The sequence below is a fragment of the Brachionichthys hirsutus genome, chromosome 11 (genome assembly GCF_040956055.1).
Source record: "Brachionichthys hirsutus isolate HB-005 chromosome 11, CSIRO-AGI_Bhir_v1, whole genome shotgun sequence".
Lineage (NCBI taxonomy): Eukaryota > Metazoa > Chordata > Actinopteri > Lophiiformes > Brachionichthyidae > Brachionichthys > Brachionichthys hirsutus.
Window position 1 is genome coordinate 4,413,465 of NC_090907.1, and position 23,625 is coordinate 4,437,089.

At 48.2% G+C, this 23,625-nt stretch overlaps 3 protein-coding genes across 7 annotated transcripts; 1 reads left to right on the plus strand and 2 right to left on the minus strand.

Moving 5' to 3' along the window:
- Positions 1 to 382: 382 nt before the first annotated feature.
- LOC137901689 (protein FAM124B) lies at positions 383 to 4,581 on the plus strand. The gene is made up of 7 exons (XM_068745732.1): positions 383 to 672; positions 1,076 to 1,107; positions 1,609 to 1,803; positions 2,159 to 2,533; positions 2,778 to 2,974; positions 3,686 to 3,830; positions 4,037 to 4,581. The coding sequence occupies exons 1-7, from the start codon at positions 383 to 385 to the stop codon at positions 4,579 to 4,581; spliced, it is 1,779 nt and encodes a 592-aa protein (XP_068601833.1).
- Positions 4,582 to 5,935: 1,354 nt separating this feature from the next.
- mmp28 (matrix metallopeptidase 28) lies at positions 5,936 to 15,117 on the minus strand. Its single transcript, XM_068745733.1, has 8 exons — positions 15,028 to 15,117; positions 14,415 to 14,491; positions 14,005 to 14,192; positions 10,606 to 10,827; positions 9,495 to 9,740; positions 7,416 to 7,565; positions 7,172 to 7,339; positions 5,936 to 6,330 (listed from the first exon to the last, which is right to left on the minus strand). The coding sequence occupies exons 1-8, from the start codon at positions 15,115 to 15,117 to the stop codon at positions 5,936 to 5,938; spliced, it is 1,536 nt and encodes a 511-aa protein (XP_068601834.1).
- Positions 15,118 to 15,322: 205 nt separating this feature from the next.
- On the minus strand, positions 15,323 to 22,663 carry taf15 (TAF15 RNA polymerase II, TATA box binding protein (TBP)-associated factor). 5 transcript variants are annotated; one of them, XM_068745332.1, is made up of 16 exons: positions 22,523 to 22,663; positions 21,806 to 21,830; positions 21,642 to 21,675; positions 21,462 to 21,549; positions 21,062 to 21,176; positions 20,686 to 20,834; positions 20,431 to 20,560; positions 18,763 to 18,797; positions 18,202 to 18,234; positions 18,000 to 18,109; positions 17,456 to 17,585; positions 17,249 to 17,368; positions 17,088 to 17,172; positions 16,935 to 17,017; positions 16,698 to 16,836; positions 15,323 to 15,743 (listed from the first exon to the last, which is right to left on the minus strand). In XM_068745332.1, the coding sequence occupies exons 1-16, from the start codon at positions 22,530 to 22,532 to the stop codon at positions 15,704 to 15,706; spliced, it is 1,326 nt and encodes a 441-aa protein (XP_068601433.1). In that variant the 5' UTR covers positions 22,533 to 22,663; the 3' UTR covers positions 15,323 to 15,703. The 5 variants fall into 5 exon arrangements, with proteins under 5 accessions (XP_068601433.1, XP_068601434.1, XP_068601431.1 ...); XM_068745333.1 differs by having other exon boundaries at positions 17,267 to 17,368; positions 20,662 to 20,834; XM_068745330.1 differs by having other exon boundaries at positions 20,662 to 20,834.
- Between the last annotated feature and the right edge of the window lie 962 nt (positions 22,664 to 23,625).

A 23,625-nucleotide genomic window follows, 5' to 3' on the forward strand; every position in this document is an offset into this window, starting at 1 on the left:
ACTTTTAACACTTTTTTTAAAGCAGTTCCTTCACACACAAAAATACACGTGTGAAATAAAAAAAATCAAAACTCAAGACTGCTTTTTTTTTTTATTAAATTGAGTCCTAAAACATAAAATATGACCAAACACTTTTTTTTCCCACAAAACTTTCTACACACAACCAAATAAATATTGGTCGTGTGTTTTTTTTCTATGGGAACTTTTCATCAGCATTGTTTCCCCTAATTCAAAAACGATCATAAAACTTTATTCACACTCTGTACTCGTAAAGCGCTTTAATATTTTTATTTAAACATTATCATTATTATTATTTGCATGTGTGTGACTTTCCTGGGAATTCGCTTCTCAAAGCTGTTGACTTTAATTCTCTTAACAAACAATGGGCTTTAGAGCCCCCCCTCCAGAGGTGCCCCCCCCCCACACTTTTAAATCCGCCCGGCCCGTCTGGACCGTCTGTGGGTGCCTGGTGACGTCAGCGGGCCGTCTTTTTGTGGGGCACGCAGAAGTCAGCCGGGATGCTTTCCGCTCTCGGCCCGGACAAACGCCGCACAAACTGTCTGGCCCGGTGGGCCGACCAGAGGTAGACGGTTCTGGACTCTGTCTCGAAGTGTGGCGGTGTCTAAAAAGAGCCCACGATGAGTGCGTGGATTCCGGGACTGAAACTGCCGAGTGAGTCAATTGTTGCTCCTGCGTTAGCTTCGAGCTAACGCTCGCTAGCACAACTTCGCCTTGTTAGCCTTAGCCACAAATGGAAATTAACTTTGTCCAAGTCGGGAAATTATAAAGAAGCTGACAACTGAAAGCAGAAACGTAGCTTATGATGCGCTCCTGGTGCTTGCCCCCCCCCCCCCCCCCCCAGTCATTTATGATTATTTAAGGTGTTTCCCCCCCCCTCACAAATTGACTTTTTACGCTTCTGTTAGCTTATGCCCAAAAAAAAATGGGTTGTCATGGTGACCGACGTGAAGGGCAATGTTTCCAAACCCACTGCCACAAGATGGAGACAGATTCGTGTCCTCGTTCCTCCACTCAGTGGAAACTAATCATCTTTGTTTTGTTGTTTTTCATTCAGCTCTGACTGCAGCAGGATGTCGTCATCGAACAGTAACTATTCCTCCTCTCCTACATTAGTTTAGCGCTTTTATAACGATGGCAGCGAGTGAACTGTGACGCAGGTAGAACGCGCCGATTACTGCGGAAGCTGCTAGAATTAACATCTAAAACTGTGAAAGGTGCAAAAATGATCTCGACCAATCGGTCTCGCAAAGGAGTCGTAATTACGCAGGAGTGTGTTGTCATTTGTGCGTGTGTGTGTGTGCGTGTGCGTGTGTGCGTGTGTGTGCGTGCGTGTGCGTGTGCGTGTGTGTGTGTGCGAGTGTGTGTGCGTGTGTGTGTGTGTGTGTGTGTGCGTGTGTGTGCGTGCGTGCGTGTGCGTGTGTGTGTGTGTGCGTGTGCGTGTGTGTGTGCGTGTGCGTGTGCGTGTGCGTGTGCGTGTGTGTGTGCGTGTGTGTGTGCGCGTGCGTGTGCGTGTGCGCGTGTGTGTGCGCGTGTGTGTGTGTGTGTGTGTGTGTGTGTGCGTGCGTGCGTGTGCGTGTCTGTGCACAGAGCTCATGACCGGCCGGGTCAGGCAGCAGCTCCTGCTCATTAACTTGCATCTTCTGGCCGACCCCGGAGACTCGCTGCTGCTGCAGCACACCCTGGACCGCCTCGTCCGCTGGCTCTGCCCGAGCCTCTGCATCCTCCACGTGTCGGAGAGGGCCGCCCCCTTCAGGAGCCACGCCCGCCTCTCTCCTGCGGCAGGTGAGGACGTTTTTTTTTTTTTTTTACACATACTTTATTTGTTGTAGCGTTGGGCCAGGGATTTCAGAGGCGGAGAGACAAACCCATGTCGTGCCTGTGAGTTTTAACCTCCTTGCACATTTTGTGGTTTTATTTTTTTTCCTTCGCTAGGAGGAAAATAATAATCGTAATAATTTCCATATGTGAAAACAAGACCTGCTTCCTGGGATTTAAGCCATTTAGCTTTCCATTCATGCCAACGAACTTAATAAAGGGTCTGTTTCTTAGTGAACGCTACATTAACGGTGTGTATGCTGTAAACGTGCCATCCCAGAATGATCCTCCCTCATGAGCTCTACCCCAAAAACATTTCCAGGCTACCCTTCTGTGGCCATCACGTTCTTCCTCCACGAGGCCTATGGAGAGGACCGGATCCTGAAAGCGCTGGACTTCTTTCAGCGCCCGCCGTGGCGGTACCACCACACGGAGAGCGTGCACGTCGCCTCCAGCAGCTCCCCCACCAACGCCTCGATGAGGCCCTACCTCCTTCCCAGCAGGGACTTCTACAGTTTGGGGGCAGGGATGCCCGTGTGGGGGGTTCGACCGGTCCACTGCGGAGGGGAAATACTCCGAGTGACTCTCTTCAGTGGACACGACAACTATGAGGACGCCGTGCGGTTTTACGAGACGGTGCTGCAGCGGCAGGCCGAGGAGCAGAAGACGGGATTCTGCTGGTTCACCCTCCATACCGGTACGTCTACGAAGGGCAACGCCGCTTCGGTTCTTGTAACGTAGAAGTGAAACATCTCAGGTTCAGCTAAAAGATTTATCTTTCCATACAAGAGAGCACGTAGGCAGGAAGCTGAGGTTACAGGAGGTCCGTTGTTCCTTTGCGTTGGGATCCGCGTTTAACTCTCGAGTGGATTCAGAGTTTCAGCTGTGTGAAACTGGCTCCTCCTCTTCATCCTCTTCGACTGTACTTCTGCTCCTCACAGAACCGGGCCTGAGCCTGCAGCTGGCTTTGAAGCAGTTGTCGCCGGGGGTTCGGGGGGAGCCCTGCAGCTCCGCCGTGCTGCAGTTCAGTGTGGAAGAAATCGGTCAGCTGGTCCCCCTGTTGCCCAACCCCTGCACCCCCATCAGCACCACGCGCTGGCAGACGGAAGACCTGGACGGCAACAAGGTTCTGTTCCAAGTAAGCGCCGTTTAAAGTCGCTGGCGCTACGTTTACAGGAAGCTTGTAAATAAAGCAGTAAATAAACCCACATTCCAAGTACCGGTATCGTTCCGGGTATTGTCTGTTGAAAGAAGCTCTCTTTTCCTGGAGGTCGTCGTTCCTCTTCTGGCTCCTCACTTGACCTTTACCCTTTGAAATGAAGCTCGAGAAGACGTTTGTTTTTCACTCATTTAATAGTTTATTTTTAAACATCTTGACGTGTGACCGTTCACAGACAATGTTACATCAGACTCTAATAATCAATACCACAGAAAGTATATAAATGATTTATTCTTTCTGTAACAAATGCTTCGTGGACCGGTGGTTGGGGACCCCTGCCACCGACAACGACGCTACCATCTAGTGGTCAAAGTACTCTGACAAATCTGCGTGGGAACCGTTCGTTGTTTTCAGGTTTCGTAATTGTTGCTGATTTAATGCCAGGGTTAGCTTTTTTGTACAAAACCGGATAAAAGGCAATCTGATCAAATCAACAGAGTCAAAACACTTCAGTCTGTTGACACCACAGGAAGACAATCTAGTCTTAATTTGGTGTTAATCTATTACAACCAACCATCAAAATGTAATAGATTACTGCATCACACTCAGGAGCCATGTGTTATATGCGTGTGTGTTAATTCTATCAAAGTTACGTAACATGCTGACTCTCTCTGTCCTCCTGTAATGCAGGTGAAGACCTCAGCTCAACCCCAGCGACCTTTGACCTGTGCTTTCCCTCCGACCTGCCCCGGCGCATCCTCTCGAGGAACGCAGCTCAGGAGCTCAGGACAGGGACGCAGCCCGTCGCCCTGTAGCGGCGCAACACACAAACAAGGTGAGACTGGTGGAGCCTTTCATCACGAGCCCCAGAAAGGAGAGGACAAGCCTCTAAGATCAGAAGAACCCGGGAGTCGGCTCAGATCTGACTCGGCTCACCATAGAAAAAGACTTTTCCTCTTTTTTAAACATCAATAAATGCTCAATTGCCGTCCTAATAAATTGAACATTTCTGACACGCCTTCCGTGCGTTCTCCGGTTCAGCCCTCAGGCCGCGCAGCGACCCGGTTCTGGAGAGGCTCCACGGGGGAAGTGCGGGCGCAGAGAGCCTGGGATCCGGGAGCTGCTGCAGCACCCCCCCAGGAAGCTCCTGCTACTCATCCCAGCGCAGCAGCCCAGCCCTGCTCCCGGCCCCCAATCACCCCGACTCTCCCCTGCGCCCCTCCATCACCCGATCCCTCTCCCACCTTCTTCTGGAAGAGGAGGAGGAGGAGGAGCCAGAGACGAACGTGGACACGGGAGTCCCTGTCTCGCTGCCACGCTGTCCCACTCCAGTGACTCGCTCTCCCTCCACAGACCTGATGACTCTCCACTGCGAGAGACCTGCAGCCGTCGGGGCTTCAGCCGGAGAGGATCTGGACAAGGAGGTTCACCCCGAGGGTCCCTCCAGGACGCGGGGACCCCCGAGCTGCACAGAAGCAGCCGGTAAGGGCTGTGGCAGCAGGACGGGGGCAGCAGGACAGAGCCCCCTGGTGGAGGGCAGGAGGGCAACACACAATGAGGAGCCAGTGGACGAGTTCTTCATCTAAATCCCTGCCGCTGCGATGATAACCGACGTCCAGAGAGATTGGACAAGACGAGGAAACCCTTAACGGAGGAAATGAAGTCAGACGTTCATCTCAGAAGAGCAGGAATACACAGGGAAGACATTTAACACAGGAGTGTCTCGAGTCTTTGTCAAATTCATTTCAAATCTCCAGACCCAGCAAAGCTGCCGAAAGAGAAGTAGAAGCAGATTGATATCGTTCTGTAGGTGATGAGAATGCTGTTGGATGTTTACGTTCCCTTTTCATTTAGATCTCATTGGGCTGTTTTCGGTGCTACTTTCGGGACACTAGCGCTGGTCGAGACTTCTCTACAACTTCTCTGTCTTATTTGTTTGGATTCCAGATTTGTGGTTTCGGATTGTTTGATAATTCTCCCAAAATTATAGTAACGACTAGGCTTGATTATTTGTACCTAATTACGTAAAGGTCTTAATCTGAAGTGTCGTGATTCCCGAGACATCAGAAATGTTAATTACTAAAAAGCTCCAGTAAACTGAGGATCAACAGACAGTAGTGAAAACGGAGGGAATACATCATACTGTGTTGGGTTAGGGTCACATTTCTGCTATCAGGAGCCAATCAGAGAAAAGTCTGACCGATGCAGTACAAACTCAGTCTTAATACCTTTCCTAATATTTTAGTATCGCTGCACTCAATAGTTGTGTAACTGGAAACAGAGGAAGCATTGTAAGATCCCTTAGTGTCTGGCATGAGCAGCCGCCTCCTGTTTGGTTCAGATTATAAGGGTAAAGTGTGTGTGTGTGTGTGTGTGTGTGTGTGTGTGTGTGTGTGTGTGTGTGTGTGTGTGTGTGTGTGTGTGTGTGAAAGAGAGCGATGTCTCCATATGACAGAAGCTTTCAAGATGTCAGGATGAATTGGCTGTAGGATCAGTGTAATCTACAGCGACCGGGGTAATTAATGAAAAATCACTGAGTTAGAGATGGAGGTTTTAAATTGTTGTCCTTCTACAACTGTTTAATAATAATAATAAAAAGCCTCACGACGCTCACACAACTGTCGGCATCAGGAGGCTCGATCAAAGCGAATCAGCTGCAGCCTGGAAGATCAGCTGGTTAGTCGTTAACGTGTTTATCTAGTGACGGTCCAGGAGGAATCATGGTTCTGGTGTTCAGTTCTCACTAATGAGGATCCAAACACGCCAATATCCATTTCCCTGCATTATAAATAAATACATTTAAAACAATGACTTTGTTTCATCGCTTCACGACGAGTTTTCTGAGCTACACACACACATTTAAACGCGTTACAGCACCTTCATGATGAAGAAGACGTCGACGAATTGCACTTTATCCAAGCTTAGCGCGCCCCCTGCTGGTCAAAGGATGTTATTACTCCGAGGAGCTCCACTGCACCCAGTCCAGCTCAAATCCTTCGCCCATTGTCCCTCACCGGTGACTCGCACCTTGACTGGGTCAAATCTCCAGAAGCGTTGTTCTCTGAACAGGTAGAGGCGCCCATCCGGACGGGTCAGCGCCCCGTTGGTCCCCTGCGGCACGCCGGTCCAGTCCGCCAGCCTGCGGGGGTAGTAGGGCTCCTGATGGAGGCTTCTCAGGTTGAGCACAGAGTAACGGGAGCCCTTGACGATGACCATGTGGCCCAGAGGCGCGTAATAGAAGGCGCAGTCGGGGTGGCGGGGCAGCCCCAAATCGCTGCTCTGCCTGGGGAAGCCGGGGTCCAGCGTGTTGCCGGCGTACCGCCACATCCGCTTCCCTGGAAACCATCAAATGAGGTGTTGTCGTTTTTCCAGAAATAATCTTAAAAGCATTATATTTGAGCAACTCATCTCCAAAAAGTCCTCCTGTGCGTAACTTTAAACACTATAACTGGTCAAGTAAAAGGTTTTACTTGCATAAAACTGCCTCTGACAGGTTAAATAGTTGAGCAATAACTTTAAACAAGAGACTTTTAAGACCAGGGCTGTGCACGCTTTAAACCAGGGGTCCCCAAACGTTTTCCTGTGAGGGCCACATAACGTTTCCCTTCGCTGATGGGGGGCCGGGGTCAGTTTGTACAGGAAAAGTGTGACACAGGGGTGCCTAAGCATTTATTGTTTTTCAGACAGCCATCAAATAACCCCTTTGTCACATAAAAAAAAAGTCAGGAAATAAATAACACTATTAATAAAATAAATAATAACTAAATAACCATTTCTGGGTTCAACACAGAAAAAAAGTCTATGGAACATTACCTTTCTGGTGATCATCATTAAAATTGTCCCAAACGAAAGGAAGGATGCTTTTCTTCATAATATTAATATATTCTTTACTATCAATATTATTTTTAGGAAACAAAAGATTGAATTAATGACCCTTCTTAAATGCACCAAATACCATTATTGATCCCCCACTGGCTACTCATGTTATATGGAAAGGAAAATAAAAAAAAGAAGCTACATTTTGGTCTCTGGTATATTGTTCAGGGGGCTAAATTTGGAGGCGGGCCGTAGTTTGGGGACCCCTGCTTTAAACAGACACCATACAATCTATTTTAGCTTTAATAGATATGTGAAGTCAGGTAATAGATTTTGGAATTAATGAGTTAAGTTAAGTACCTTTGAAAAAATACCACTTGGAGTCCAGTGGGGAGAAGGAGGCGGCCTCGATGGCCAGAGGGAGGTCAGCCCAGCGCTGACGGAGGGCCAGCGGGCCGCTCACATCTCCGTCAGCCGACACCGTCCAGTACACACTGCCCCGAAACACCAGCACCGTCCTATTCTGGTCTGGACGCACACAAACAGAGAAGAACGCGATGAATGGAGGCGCTTTGGTTGATGCATTGTTTCGTTCGGACCTCACCCATAGTGATGGCGTCGAAAACGCCCCGGCAGTAGAGAGGCTGCCCTGCGGTCCGGCGCTCGTTGTGCAGCTCCGTGAATTCCCACTCCTGCAGCGTTGCGTGCAAAACCTGAGCCGGCAGCCTCACGGGGTGATCGCCCACCGGTTTACCTGAGGCCAGCAATGAGATGAGATGATGCAAGTCCATGAACAACACACACACACACACCGCCTCGCAGTTCTCATCCCGTTGACATTCACGTGGGAGTAAAATTATTGATAAGAGCAGAAATCATGTCGATAAGGAGACGGATTTAAAAAAAAAGACACGTTGAACTCATCCTGAGAGGCAACTATAGAATCCTGGATGTTAACAGAGTGAGACAACTTAGATTGAGTTTACAGACTTAAAGGCAAAAAAGGTTCATCTAAGCTGCATGAAGTGCTGCCGGTTGAGCTGAAAATGAAATACGTGTCTGAACGGTGGTTCGGCAGGATTGTTGTTGCTGTTTTTTTTTTTAAGGAGGTCTGAGAGGAGTAAAAAAAACTGGCAAATCCCATTTTAGGAGACGGAGGCCAGAATGTGTCTGGAGGCAGAGCAGATGGGCCTTTACAGACATTAATCAGGAGAGGAGGCAAATGTCGGCAGTCTGCCTGCAAGCGTCTGCAGAGCTGAAGGTCTGTGTTGAATTGTGAGACTGTCCTGCAGCCATGCGAGCATTCCTGCAGAACGCCGTGTCTTCACTCGCTCACTCCTCACGTCAGGATCGAGGCAGAGCGGCTGCAGAAGCTGCACGTGGTGAGAGTGAGGCTCGGAGAACGTGAAAGCATGAGAGCACACGGTCTCCTTGGGATTCCCCCCCCGGTTGATACCTGACATCCGATGATAGAGCGCGCCACCGTTTACATTTATGAGGCACCCTGCTGTGTTCCGCTTCAAATAAGTCAGGTAAGTATAGGTGAGAAGAAGGGAGACGTTTCCACCAGCTGCTGCAGCGAAATGTTATAAAGTTAGCAGAGAAAAAACACAATAAGAAATCTCTGTGCGTGCGGGAACCTGCCTCGCCTCGCCAGGACGGAGACGGAAGTAAACAGAACCTGCTACCGTATATTTATCAAACACAAAGACGCACGAAACGCTCCCACCGACAGGCAGGATGGCGACGCACAAACGGGTCGCGGAGTGCGGAGCGGAATCCGGCGCCCTGCTGTCGGTGATGGGGTCACGCTGGCCGGATTGTTTTGGACACACACGCCACACCGTCCTGCTTCTCCGAGCAGCAGCTCTCTGAAGCAACGGAACTAAAAGTCCTTTTCACTCTGCCTAATCTCTTGTATTTTTCCACGACTAAAATGGGAGGTAAAAACTCATCTGTTCCTTCTCTCTCTGGCTTATAATTAAAAACGTACAAAACAGTCGACACGGTCCTTTAATCCAAACTGAATGTGCTCCGCAGATAAAAGACAAACATCCATGAAGCTATGGGAAGAAAGGAAAAAAATGTGTATTCGATGCGATCTCGGTCTATTTTTGGCCAATGTCAAGGTCACATTTTAACGACCTGTGGGCGCGCTCAGCAGGAGGCTTTGCCGCTCCACTCATCCTCAATCTGTGTTTGCAGCTTGCGGCCTTGGAGGCCTCCGCCCAGCTTAATGAGCAACAGAGCGAAAACCATTCCACCTCTCCGTTTCCTCAAAGACAGCCTGGGATCGAGTCAGCCAATTGTTTTCTACGTACTCCAATAATGGCAGCCTCATTCCACCGGTCGTAACTCCGCCTTCCTGAGGCCAGACGGTGAGACTTTTGCCATCTGTCCACTAAAGTGTGTTTGTTTCCCTCAACCTTTAAGTGTTAAACGAGAAAAGCGCTCAGAGAGCGCAGACCTCCGCCGAGCGGCTCATTCCCCTCCTGATTGGATTTACAACCGTCCACACGGTGATCTGGATCATCAACAAAAGGTTCTAAATGGTTCTCGGCATCTTTAAACACCAACCATGAAAAGTAAACGTGAATCAGAGTTGATTTGTGTATTTTTTTTTACTGGTTTTTGAATCCGTGAATGGAGTTCCATGATGAAATAGAAAGTACCGTCACCTCACCGTAGAGCTGCTGCACCGCGATGATGTCGTCCCAGCTCAGCAGCAGCCGGCGGCCCAGCTTCCTGTAGTACGGCGACATCAGGGCGTGGCGGACGGGGGAATGCTCCAGTCCCAGAGTGTGTCCGATCTCGTGGGCCGTCACCATGAACAGGTTGTGTCCCTTGTGTCCGTTCAGCGTCCAACGCTCCGCCCTGTCGAAGTGGGCCTCCCCCCTGCGAGGCAGGAAGGCGTGAGCCAGGGTTCCCCCTGTGGGGTCAGAGGGGGGGGGGGGGTTACAGCATCGGAGTCGGCTCAGAGGTCAAAGGTCAAAGGGATGTCATGAATGTCGAGTTGAGGCTTTACTCTGAATCTTGCCTCGTACAGAGAGCATCAAAGTTAGAGGTGAGGGTTGTTTTTATTGCATTTTATTTTTCATTTATAACCCTCTTTGTGAATTTCTTTATATTTTTTAAGGCAGGATTACAAAAACTACTGGACGAGCCAGGAAAGAAGCCATTAAAAGCCTTAAAGCATTGCACGCCCGTTTTAAAAGGCAGATCCAGGTGTTAGGGTTAGGGTTAGGTTATTATGGTTATTAGGTTTTAGGTTATTATGCAAAAACAACTCCATCAGTTCCCAAAAAAGTCCCTAAAAATAGCCAGTCAATCCATCAGGTGTCCATCCAGGATTGATGGATTATGATTAGTGTACACCATTTAGGTGGATGGCTCGACAATGAATTGCATTTTAACACGTGAATAATCCTAAATATTGAGAAAAATTGCAACAGAAATAGAATTTCGCTGTAGCCTCGTGACATTCTCACGAGGCTACAGCGCCTTTTGTGAGTCCAGCTACAGATCGCCTCCAGTTGTGGTACAAATACGTTCCCTGCAGGCGATCCTTCATGAGTAGCACGTGTTTGCAGCCTCGTGTGTAATCTAACTGTTATCTTGCCCTGGTTGACTTACTGCTCACTGTGTGCACAGAACCGCCGGGATTTACTGATTCAGTCATTCTGGATCAAGATGCGTTTTGCTAATCACACGTCTGTCGTACAAACACTAATTTGTTGCCCATGAAGCGCACGTGCAGATTAAAGTGCAGATTTAAACGCAGGGCGATCCCCGACCTGGCCCGTCAAAGGCATTGCTCGCCCCGTCGTTGTGATCCCCCTCATAAAAGGCCAGCCGGATGTCAGCGGGCCCTTCAGGGGCCTCCTGGAACACCAGGCCCGACACGTTGCTCCACAGCTGGAAGGCGGCGCGGACCGCCAGCTGCACCGAACCCAGGGACAGGTGGCGGGGCCAGTTCACCATCTGGTAGGTGAGGTGGCGTTTGTACCACTTCTCAGCTGGAGAACGAGAGAGCGAGAAAGAGAGAGAGAGAGAGAGAGAAACATGAGACACGCTGGTACAAAAATCAAGCTCATACCACGCTCAGGTACAACCTGTATTTGTTTTACTGCACGAGGTGAAAATTAATTTGGGAGAAAGCTTAAAACCATTATTGTTAATATTTAGAGACGTTTTTTTACACGTCATATTTATTTATTGATTAACTTAACTCATTTTAATTCATTAATTTCAGGTCATTTGTAAGTCTAACTATGGTCGGGGCTAAAATCTCAAATAAAATCTCATAAAACAACTGATCTATGAAGGGATATACAAAAAAATGTTTGACAAACAGTTCACATTACCTACCATAGTAGCCATGTATCATTACCTACCATAGTAGCCATGTATTTGCATCTAGTGTGTCTATATTATGAATGTTCCTTTAGAGCCTCTCTGCATCCGACGCACCAAACCAACCCAGAATGATGGGATGTTCGCCGTCGGCCGGGGAACCCGGCCAGCACTTTGAGCGCACGCTCGGCTAAAGTTTACTTCAGCGTGCTTCGTGTGGTTTCTCGGCTTACGCATAATTGCACACGCTGTGCAAACTTCAAAGTCTCGCATTTGTTCTGAGACATCGGGAGGAGGGGAATAAAATACAGCCGTGCTTTAAATTACAAAACAGTAAGATAACAAGTAAGCAATCTGGACACCGCAAACACACACACAAAGGTCTCGTCAGGCCCGACAGAGCGGCTGCTGCAAAGGAAACAGTCATTAGATGACATGAAGCTGCAGGGAGAGGCGCCGGAGAGGATGGACGCTCACTCTGAGGGTCCAGGTCCAGGTCTGAGCCTGGAGTTCTGAACGTGTGCAGACTTCACTGGGAGAGGTGGAGCAACTGAGATTAAGAGATGTACACATTTGCATACTGTTGGAATTGAAGTTGATCTAGATTAGAAAGTGCTCAAGCAGCTCAAGCACTCTCCCAAATATTTAAACATGTGGCCCGATCGTATGATCGTCCAAAGCGAAGGCCAAATATGAGTGGGAGGTCTGCTCACATGCCTCCCTTAAGGGGGGGGCGGGGGGGGTTCCAGGTCCTTCCCGACCTGGAATAATATGCGGCAGGCTTGTTGGTACATGATGTGTAGTTCAGCCTCTCAGACCGCCTCAGTGTCAGAGCTCCCCACGGACGGCAGCGAAGCCAGGAAGTCAGATACGCAAGACATTCCCCGACTTCCCTTATGGCAGCAATTAGCACGGTGGAAGCAGTACGGGTGGGGGGGGGCTGAAGTCCCTTTTTTTGTGTTTTACGTCCTATCTCAATGGAATCCTATGTATAGGTGAGAACTGGTCGTTCTGTAGCGACAGAATAAACGACGATTGATCGAAATGATCGATCCGGTTCCTTTTCCTTCAGTCATCTAACAAAAAATTCTAGCGAGCAAAGCCGTGAAATAGTGTAAAATTATCACATATGTGCCCATACACACAGGCTGGGCACGCACACACACACGCACACACACCTTTTACGCTTGCAGCTCTTATCTCAGACAAGGGCGGTGGAATGTCAGCTCAGTAAATATCAGTCGGAACGACCATCAGGTTCAACCTCCAGTCGAGGTCTGTTTTCAGATCGTCAGGAAGCAGAGAGGCGGCCGCGTTCACACGAAAACAGAACCACACGGAACAGACACGCCCACTCGGGTGCACGGCGTCACGGTTTAGTTCAGCCGGTCCACCGGTTCGAACGCCTTCACCCCCCCCGGTCGCCCCCAGTGTGCAGCCGCCCGGCTTCAGGGTGGCTTCAGAGTGGCTTCAGAGTGCATGCGGCAACAAAATAAAGCAACGCACCAGTTGTGAGTTTGATCTGATGATGAAGGAGCAGTTCAGCCTCATTTACACTGGACTCCATGGAATCCAAATCGTTTCAAATATCAACTCGAGGGAGTTGGAAGAAAGGTCAGGGATCATGAAAGGATTTATTCTTAGGAAACAACATACATGTCCCTGGGCCAGCAATGGGGCCCATCAGGGTCCATCAGGGTCCATCAGAGGGTCCATCAGAGGGTCCATCAGGGTCCATCAGGGTCCATCAGAGGGCCAACATGGACCATCCGTACTCACATTTAAACCTATGGTCAATTTAGACTCCTCAATTCACCGGTAATGAAGGATGTTTTCAATAAAATATAAAAACCAGGCTGTCATCCATCCAAACAGTCAGTCAGATCTGGTCGCCGAGGCAACGGAATGCAGTCAGTCAGTCGTGGACGTGTTTACAGCAAGGAGCGTGTCAGGTACCGACACGAAGCCTCCGCTGCATTCCCTGAACATCAGCCAACGTCGTCAGTGACAGGAAGGAATGCAGAGTCTTTCCACATCGGCAGGCCGCCGGCACCAGGCTGCTGCTGCTTCACAAAGGAGGAACAGGGCCAGAACCGACCAGGGACCGACCAGGGACCGGCAGCAACAAAAGGTGTGAAGACGCACGTCACAGAGGAAATCAAGACGCATCCTGCGGCTCCACGGCCAGACGAGAAAACAATCATTTACTCGTGACTCACTTCCAATTTCCACTGACATTCGTTTGGATCTTGACGTTCCCCCCGAGCCGTTTGTCTTCCGTCAGCAACGACTGAAGGTCTCGGACAAGACAGAGACGTCTTAATAGACGGGATATGACAAAAACATCCTTCAGACTTCAAAGGGTTTCACCTCCAGCTCCCTCAGAAACCTCGAGTCTATTAGAGCGGAGGTACGGCCCCTCCCGGTGATGCTCGGGGGGGGGGGGCTTTCTGCAAAGCGGCGAGGACGCCGTGCTCGATGGCAGGAAGACTTTAGGCAGCTTAAATCGCAGCAATCCGTTTATTAATGACAAACAAAGGATCCAGATAAGTAAATTACTTCACAAACTTGGGGGGGGGGGGGCAGCTGGAGTCTTCTCGCCTCAAGCGACTCTCAACCCACATCGGGAGCGTTTGATTCGTGAATAAGAGACACAAACTGAAACAGAATAACCTCTAACATCTGGAATCATCCAGACACCCCCCCCCCCCCATTTACTGATTTAGTTTACAGAGGTGGACCCTCCCAGTTAACTGTTGGATCTTTATGACAGGACAGACCCCCCCCCCCCCCCCCCCCCCGAGCTCCTCAGGTCAGTCTGGACAGTCAAATCCAAATACCTCGAAGAGCCGAGCGCCTCCTGCGGCGCCGTGATCCTCCCTCCCCCGTGAAGACGGCGTTCACCCTCTGCGCCCAGATCTGCTGGCTGCCCTCGTCCGACACGCCGCAGCGGGGCGTCGACATCTGCCTCAAGGTGGCGCCGTCCAGCTCACCTGTGACAGGAAGTCGAGACAACCACTGGAACGTGCTGCAGAGAAAGGAGGAAACATTTGAGTGATGATCAATCATTTGCCACAGAACTACAGTCATCAGGGGGCAAAGCAGAGGTAAGGGGGGGGGGGGGACTTCGGGTTGGACACGTCCAGAGGAGAGATGGGGACTATCGGTAGGAGGCCGACCCAGGAGAAGATACATTGGGGGGGGACTGACAGTAGAGACGGTGTGACCCGGTGAGGCATTAAACACCTACCACACCGCCGACCGCAGCGCCACCGCGTTGGGAGCCTGGCCGTCCTGATGCAGGTAGCCGTACTTCTCCAGGAACACCTGCAGGTGACAGAACTCATTAAGGCGGGCTCTGATCAGACCCCTCCCGTTTGATTGGTCCACTTCGCTCTGGTGGAACTTTGTGTGGGAGCGGATCCCGAATGAAGGAGGTGTTGATTCGGCTTTGAGGCGGATCCGTTCTGGGATTCGGGGACCCCCCCCCCCATTTCCTCGGGTCTTGTTCCAGACACGCTGATGCTGCTTTATTACGAACCTCTCGTGTTCAGACAGAACTGATCACAGATCAGCTCCAAGTGGGTGGAAATCCGTTCAGGAGCGGAGAGACAGAGACAGGAATGCGCCCCTTTGAAACACGCACACCTTTATTATACGGACGGACCGACCCGTGCGTCGCTCGCGGACGCGCAAAACAATAACGCAAAATAACAAATATCCAGAATGAGGTTTGGCGCAGAAAAACAATCCCTAAATCAGGATCAAAACCATTAGATACCCCAAAACAAATGCGGGAGATCGATCACGATTAGATCGTTACGCAGCGGGGACGCGGCTCCTCCGGGGTCCGGCTGCCTCACCTCGGGCTCCAGCAGCAGCGGGGCGGCGCTGATGACGCTGACGGTCAGGACCCACGCCGCTCCCATGGCCCGTCCGGCTCCGCGCGTCATTGCGGGACAGCCTGTTGAGCTCCGGCGCGCCGCCGCGCGTCCGCTTCCATCCCTGCGAGGAGTGGCTGCGCTCGGTCGCGCATCTGGAGTATTAGGAGGAGGGCAGACACCGCCCCTCCCAGCCCGACGGGGCGTAAACATCAACGAATGGAAGCTACTCTGAATTATCTGCACGTTGTCGAATGATTCAGAGCGAAACTCGGAACAGAGAAGAAACCAGCGTTTAATATCATTTTGGAAAAAAAGTAAAACATTTTATTCCATTCATACAAAACAATAGTTCGAAGTCTACGTCACGAAACATCTGCAGCTAGAATCTGAGAGGAAATTAAAAAGATGTACAAAGAAAACAAAATAAAAAACAAACAAACAAACAAACATGACACCGACATGCCAATCAGCCCCAAAGTCCCGTCACAGTATCTGCAGTTCCTCCCCTCAGACGAGCAGCAATAGCCGGGACACACTGGAGACGGGGACGCACTGGAGACGGGGAGACAGACGGGACGTCTGATCGGTCCCCCCTCCCAAACGAATCCGTCCACGGTGAACTCCAGGGCTGGAATGGTTTCCATCTGCTCCGCGTTTAGTATGGCCTGTCTCTTCTATCGTCTCTACGATCACCTCTGTGGGTAGAAAGACAAAGAGGACCGCCCCCCCCCCACGTTAACGGCCTTTCATTAACCGCCAGCAGCGGAGACAAACTGACACCGGTGTAACCCCGCCCCTTCGTGTTTTAAATCTTTAAACGGATAAGATCACTTGCTCTGGGGCGAACGTCCTTCCTCTAATGTGGCGTTTCACCTTCAGTCGAGCGGAAAAATATCAGGATAGTAAAACGCCAAAGACCCCCCGACGGCACGGAAACAAGAGCGTAGCACGAATGCGTAAAGACCCCCGACACGCTTCACAGCTAATCATCATTTTAAGAGCTTTAAGAGTTAAATAGAATTAAAGTCTGCATAAGAAACTTCTTTGATTGTGTTGCAATCACAAAGAAACGTATGCAGGAAACAGCACGGCTCAGTTGAAAAATAAACCAATTGCAGGGGGGGGGGGGGGGGGGGGGCGGAGACAAGCGCCCTTTGTCCACGCCGCCAGACGATGCGTTTTCAAATTGCTCCCCGTGGATTTAAATGAAACGGAGAAAGTGATCAGATTTGAGGCAGATCCGGATGACGGACATTCCTCGGAGCCTTGGTGGAGGTTTGCGTGCCGAAAAGCCATTTTGGTTTTCAGTAGATCTACATCTGAATGCATTAGCAAAGTAAAAAAAAAAAAAAAAAAAGTTGTTTACTTTCTGCACAAAGTACATGATAAAGACTGTCCGGCGCCCTCTTGTGGTCATAAAATAAAACTACATCAGCAGAAGGTCACTAAAAAAACAAAGACAAACTACGAAGTCGGGATGTCTGTGGTTATGCGGATAGACGACCTCCATCATGGATGGATGAGAGAGGCCTGGTGTGAAAAATAATTGTATGCACTCAGATCCGATGAAGCCCTTCAGCCGTTTGAGATGATGCCATCCCGTTAAACGCAGACAAGCGCTTAAAAAAAAAAAAAAAGCTTTTACAAACCTTCCTCCCATCTTGTAGCCTCCTCCATATCCGCCGCCGGCGCCTCCTCCATAGCTGCCGCGGTCTCCCCCACGGAAACCTCCACGTCCCCTGAAGCCGCCGCCCCGGTCTCCTCCGAAACCGCCCCTGCTGCCACGATCTGCAAACAAAAAGGGTGGATAATTACACAAACCACCAACGACGACTGGTCAGACGTGCACGCTTGAGGACACGCGACAGTGAAGTTGAGGCACTCGCCTCCGAATCCTCCCTCGCCTGGCTTGGGCGCGCCGCACTTGTTGCACTCTTGCCGCCTTGCAAAATTCATGTTTCCACAAGAACTAAAGGAAAGAAATAAGATTTAGACTCAAAAGTCTTCAGCTGCAGAGAACGTGACTTCCTACTACGAACCTGTTGGGGCAGGGCCAGTCGCCTCCCTTAATGTCAAAGTTGGGTCCTCCTCCTCCTCCGCCGCCGCCGCCACGCCCCCTGAAGCCTAACAGAGACACCGCCGTTCATGTACGCTGCATCATCAACACGATCATCAGAATACACGTCAGCTCCATCCTCACCTCCTCGGCTTCCTCTACCTCCTCCTCCTCCTCCTCCGCCTCCTCCTCCTCCTTTCTGTGAGAACTCAGCTCTGCGTGTGGCAAATGATACTTGGATGGGTTTGCCCTTGAACTCCTTGCCTGAAAGAAAAAGAAAAAAAGACTTGGAAAAAAAAGGACACCAAGTAAGTATTACTACACAATGTGAAGCGCCGGGACAGTAACTACCGTCAAACCAATCGATCGCAGCTTTGGCAGAGGGCGGGTCATCAAACGACACTGTAGCTTCTCCCTTTGGCTGGCCAGTGGCCTTGTCGGAGTACAAGTTGATCATTGGTTGTCCAGTCTTCTTGTTGATCTAAAAAAAAAAAAAGGACACCAAATGAATGCAAACCATTCAACAGACAGACGGGAAAGAAGAGTCTCCTATTTTGGTCCTTGGTCCTGGAATGAGCTGCAGATTCAACTCAAGTTAGTTTCCATCATTTCTTTAACTAATTTTAGCCAAAGAATCTCAGAAATCCTTGTTGCCTATATCGTAGGATATGTGTTCTTGTTTGTTTTCTTATTTATACATGAACAATTCAATGTGTAACTTTGCTGCCTTCTTGGCCAGGTCTCAATTGTAAAAGATTAATCACAATTGTTTATCCGGTAAAATAAATAAATAAAAACAGGAAGTGCAGCACCTGTAAAAGCCCAAACACGCATTTGCACGTTATTCCGTAAGTGACAACCCAGCTCAGCTCAAGTTTGGTTGCGAGTCCGATACCTTAATGATTCCAATTTGCTTGAAGTAATCCCCAACTTCCTGAACTGTGGCATCGTCTCCCAGTCCCTGGACAAAAATGGTGTTGTTGTCGGAGTTGTCCTGCTCACCAGCTGTGGAAATGATCAGAGGGGGGGGGGGGGCATCAGCAACAATCTGGGCAGAGACGCCACTCTTATGATTCTGTGCTGCCAGTCGGTCTTACATGGTTCATCCCTTGACCCGTAGTCTCGAGGGCCTGGAAAACAGACGAGAGGATCGAAGGCGACACTTGAGCAAAGAGTCTCAAGAGTCCAGATTGATTCACAGAGTTATTCAACTTCATGCCTAACGTCGCATAATGATCAATAAAATTACACAGAATGTTCTCGTCTACAGATCTGACGGGTGTTCTCATACCGTTTCGTACCGTACCAACACCTCGCAGCGAGACCAGAATCGTTCTTTGCATCGAGTTTACACCAGAAATGAAAACCACCAGAATGTCACCAGTTTTAGAAAGTTTTCCTTCTTCATCCTGGAACTCGTCTCATTTACAATCAGCCTTCATCTTCATGCAACAATACCATATCTTAGAATTCAGGCTCCACGTTCTTTACCACGTATGAGAAATCGTGCTAAGACTAATCGGTGGATTCCCACGGGATCAGGACATGAAAATGGTGGCATTCACTGAGGTTTTTTTTTTTTTTTTTTTTAATCCCCTATTTTGTTGTCTTAACTTCTTTCCTCCCCCACCGACACAGATCTGATGCTCGTCACTTACCACCGTAATTTTTGTAGCCACCACGGTCACCACCTCTGCAGAGGAAACATTGGAGATATGATGGCTTTTCCTTTGTCCCAACTGAGAGCTCAAAGCTCCCCTACATCCCCCATCAGTATGCACTCCTGCCAGGGTGTGCAACTATGGTGGAAATGTCTCACACGGGGAATGCGTTAGTGTTTGACATTAGAGATCAATGAACAGAGGACTCGACAGTGAAGAGTCTCCACGTGAAAACACAATTTGGTAAATCTTCTGCACAGGACCAGATTGTATACCGAGAGCTGAATTTAGACCTTTGTCGAGTCAAATTGGTGTGAACGGGGCGCAGCGACCGATACGCGATCTTCCACTGAGAGCGATTTTTAACTGAGGTCCAAGTTCTAGTTCAATCACTCTGAATACCTGTAGTATGAAACGTAGATCCATGTTAACACAACACACATGCTCGCCATTGTCAAATACACAAGACTTGAATGAAACCTGTTGGAAGTGAAGCAGCTGAAGATGTGGGCTCCAGGTTTAAAGACATAATTTCAGTGGAGATTCGTCGTTTAAAGTCTTGTGGTCCTCGGATCTCAAGGAACAAAAATGTGTTCAGCACGGCTGCTGGAGCTTCAAGCAACGTTCGAAGGATATTCCGCGGCCGCAAGGGTCAGGTTTTATAACGATTACTACACTTAACATCTGCCATCTTTTTACAGCTACTCAGGTTTTGACACGGCAGAGTTAAACGAGACTACAATAGTTGGATCAACGGCAAAGCACAAATGTTTTGCGGTTGTGCAGAATGATGACGTACAAACATCCGTGGCTGTTAGACGGCGGCGGAGATCTTGCTTCATCTTTACAGGTCTTAACACCAGGGTGGAAAGAGTCAACAGAAAGAAGATTTCATTTCCATAAAAAAAAGGTCGTTCCTGGGATAAAAGTGTTCCGCAGACCTGGATAAAGATGCAACTCTAGCGCTTCAACCCAAAAAAAAAAAAGGGGCGGGGGGGGGCAGAGCAGATATAAAAGGAGAAATGTGGCCATACACAACGGAAGTGTACATGTTTAAAAAGCACAATTAAAGATGGCACTGTTGTGGCATAGTCAGACTACCAAAGTCAGCTTTACTTATTGCAGTTTTTTTAAGATGGCCCTTCCCGGTTTATCGGGGGATAAAAACGTCATTCGTTTCAGGACTGACAGACCCGGTCAGTGTTGTGGATACTGGCTCACTGACACCTTTAAAGCCCCCATTTAGGCAGGCCTGTTCACGGCCCAGTTCTTTACTTTGGACCTAAATAAGTGGATCCTAAAAAAGGTCAAAAACCCAAACCCATTCCAACCACCACTTGCGTGCGAGTACCGCACCCACCATTTGACCGCGACAGCAAAGCCGATTTTCACACCAGCATGTCTCTTATGTCAACTTTAGGAGTGTCGGGCTTAACTTTAGATACAAGAATCACAAACCTGGAGCTCAATGCAGAATGATGAATATTACCCATGTGATCTATGGTTTAGCGTTTTGGAGAAAAGAAACCCCACAATCTAAGGCTCTGGAGCAGGGAAGCGGCTAACGGGTGAAGGTGAAAGCTCCTCAGGTCATGGGCAATAAGTGACGGTTCATATTTCAGTGTATAAGTGGTACCTTGGGGGCAGTGGCACTATGCAACTTACCCCATACCAGGAGGTCCAGATCTTCCACCACGATCGTAGCCACCACGACCTCGACCTCTGTAGCCTCCTCCGTCCGAGCGATCTCCTTGGTCACGCCCAAATCTCCCGCCCTGACCACCGCCACCATCCGCTGTTGGACATCAAGGCTCGATTGACTCCACAACCCGACTCAGCGTCAAGTTCTCCACATAGGGAGAACTTTGTATGAATTTGAGGCCAGTTTATTAGTACCATCACTCCATCTTCCATAACCACCTCCACCTCCCTGTCCACCATAGGAGCTTTGCTGTCCATATCCATCTTGCCCCTGGCCACCGTAGGATCCACGCTGTCCGTAGCCGTCTCCACCTGGCCCCTGGCTACCATAGGAACTTTGCTGCCCAAAAGATGGTTTGTCCCCATACCTTGAAGTGGTTTTAGCAGAAGGAAAACCTTTCAACCATAACATCAAGCAGATAGTGATTAACTCTATACTGGCTTTTGTCTTTTCACATATGATTAATTTGGACTTGGATCACAAGACACGTTAGAATTTCCCCAACATTCGCCATTAAATGTTATGCCGGGGACAGACCTAAAATAAGAGAATATGCACATATGCAAAAATGTAGATGTAACATAAGCCCCTTACCCCGAATCCTGTCCTCCGTAGCCTTGGCTTTGTTGCTGCGGCTGCTGTGGCGGGGGCTGCTGCGGCGGGGGCTGCTGCGGCTGGGGCTGCTGCTGCTGCTGCTGGCCAAAACCCTCTGAAAATACAGGCAAGTCAAACAGAGCTCACAAAATAAAGAAAGATCCAATGACTGGTCAAACAAAAGAGGGAATACGACATTCGTCACACAACGCGTTTGCTCATTGATGATTATATTTAGTAGTAGTTTCATCAATAAACAGAAAATGGCTTTAATTTAAAACAATTTTTTTAAATAAAACTGGCACGTCCTTAAACTGTATTCAAGTTCATCTCAAGGACCATCAGCTGTACGGATGAATAAAGTGCATCGCATCAAGCAGAGTCTGTAGAAACAACATACCCTGATTTGGAGCTGCACCTTGCTGTCCATAGCTACCACCGTAACTCTGCCCACCGTAGGAACTGCTTCCATTTCCTTGGCCATAGCCCTGACAACCAATGACAGATTGGATATTTAATCAAACAAAAAATAAATCCTTGATCAAAGCTAACAGTAATTAAAAAGAAGAATTCCCTTTACCTGTCCACTCTGCTGGCCGCCATATGATCCATAGCTACAGAAATGACATGAAATGAGTCAAATTAGTTCCGTGTGACCAAATTACAAATAAAGATCTGAATGAGTGTGCGTGATGGTTTAACGACATTAACACGAGATATTCAACTGAAAGGTTTATCCGTTACCTTTGAGAACCGCCGTAGCCTGAATCTGAAAACAAAGCGAAGATAGTGAATGAGAAACATGTTTGTTTAACAGTGCCCTAATTAAAGTGACTAAGCAATCATGTACCGTAATATTGAAGGCAGAAAAACTCGATTTAAATGACAGCTAACGCCGACGGGCAAGTCAACTCGCAATCCGCCAAAAATGGCGGCGAATTTCGGCTCGAGCTAATTCTTGAAGCACTTTACCACCGCTTAGAAATCCTACCAACAAACGCAAACACATTTCAACAAACAATTTAAAAGCGTGTATACAAACAACTTGCTCTAAAATTAGACTATTCTCTACAGCGCATCAGATTCGCCGGTGAACGGGAAAACAATCGCATCGGCAACAACAAAGAAGCATTCATGTTAGCTAGCTGATTAGCTAGCCGCGACGAGGCCCTGCCGAATCTGCGCGATTTCGACGTTTACGGGTTTAAAATATAGCAAAAACAATTAAGTAAACTGTATTCAGAACAATAAATTAACCTAACAAGTTGTTTTCCAGATAGCTAATATGTTTATGCTAATCAGGACCGTCTAAATTATATTCCATGAAATAGACATAGCCCATCCCCATCTTCTGGCCTCGAGGTTGTCCGCTATAATGTAGCTCCGATGCTAGTCGACCTACTTCTCATTTTACGTAGGAACAGAAAATAAGCAAACAATGTGAAAAAGACATAGACTTACCAGTGGCCATTTTCCACTATTATCTAATGACTTTAAAATAACAAAAAGCGCTTTCTTTTCTGATTAAAATCACAAGTTGACACAGCGACAGTAAACCGTAGAATACACACTGCGACACTTCCTTTATGCAGCGTCTTCTTCTTTCTTCTGTGGTGTTTAAGCGCAGCTGACATCCAGGGAGTCGCATTACTGCCACCTGTTGGCGACATTCGAGTACTACACCATCCCCTCTTACGCAGAGTTGAGCGCGCGCCCCTTAGTATAAAATACGTTTAAATTGGTATTTGAAAGCATAAATATGAATTCATATTCACACTCTGCGCTATTTATTGAAAATTCGACCACATCTGAGATTTTTCTTTATATTTGTGTTGCCTAAATTCATTTTTGTTTTTGTTTAAATATAACTATATTGGCAAAATGTGTGTCACTTCCTGCAAAATGGTGAGCCATGCTTTGCAATCATATCACAAACATATGCATTTCCACACAGAGAAAGCAGAGACCTTCAGGAACTCAAATGCAATTTGTTGGATTATTACTTACATTTAAAATATAATTATGACATGAGATAGACTTATAAGCACTGACCCAACATAACTGAATTCACCATCCGATTTAGGTGCTCACTTCTCTGGGGGAAAGTCAACTTTGTCCACATTCCATTTTTATTTGAAAACTAATTAAACGAGACTCTCTTATGTGCTACATTAATTATGTGTATTTATTCTTGAAATCAAAGTTCAAATGTTGAGACATGCAATCCTGAGGTGAAGGGATCTGTCATTTGTTGTTCTCAAATTTCTTGCATCTGAAATTATCATCAGTAACCAATTTACTACATTCTGTGCTCCTCCTGCTCAAATGTCCATGGAAAAGATCTACTGGACAATTAAATATTATGTATGGACTATTATTTTTTTAAGGAATACATAAAAGTATAAAAAAAACCTCTTCCTCTTTGAAGAAGCCGCTGACCAGTTCTGTGGGATATTGATCATTCCTTTTTGTGTCTTGTGACAGTCTCACTGGACCTGAAATCTTATGACGGATGGTAAACAGATGGATGATTGCAAGAATTCATAGATCACTGAAGAGTCAGA

Coding starts and splice junctions, on each gene's coding strand:
- taf15 (XM_068745330.1), bottom strand. Junction 18,798..20,430: donor TCTGGACCTCCTGGTATGGG/GTAAGTTGCATA, acceptor TTTCCTCTGCAG/AGGTGGTGACCGTGGTGGCT. Junction 17,369..17,455: donor TGCGATCGATTGGTTTGACG/GTAGTTACTGTC, acceptor TTTTTCTTTCAG/GCAAGGAGTTCAAGGGCAAA.
- mmp28 (XM_068745733.1), bottom strand. CDS start 15,117: ATGACGCGCGGAGCCGGACGGGCCATGGGAGCGGCGTGGGTCCTGACC. Junction 14,492..15,027: donor CGCTGCTGCTGGAGCCCGAG/GTGAGGCAGCCG, acceptor TGTCACCTGCAG/GTGTTCCTGGAGAAGTACGG. Junction 14,193..14,414: donor GCGCTGCGGTCGGCGGTGTG/GTAGGTGTTTAA, acceptor CTTTCTCTGCAG/CACGTTCCAGTGGTTGTCTC.
- LOC137901689 (XM_068745732.1), top strand. CDS start 383: ATGGGCTTTAGAGCCCCCCCTCCAGAGGTGCCCCCCCCCCACACTTTT. Junction 673..1,075: donor TCCGGGACTGAAACTGCCGA/GTGAGTCAATTG, acceptor TTTTTCATTCAG/CTCTGACTGCAGCAGGATGT. Junction 1,804..2,158: donor CCGCCTCTCTCCTGCGGCAG/GTGAGGACGTTT, acceptor AAACATTTCCAG/GCTACCCTTCTGTGGCCATC.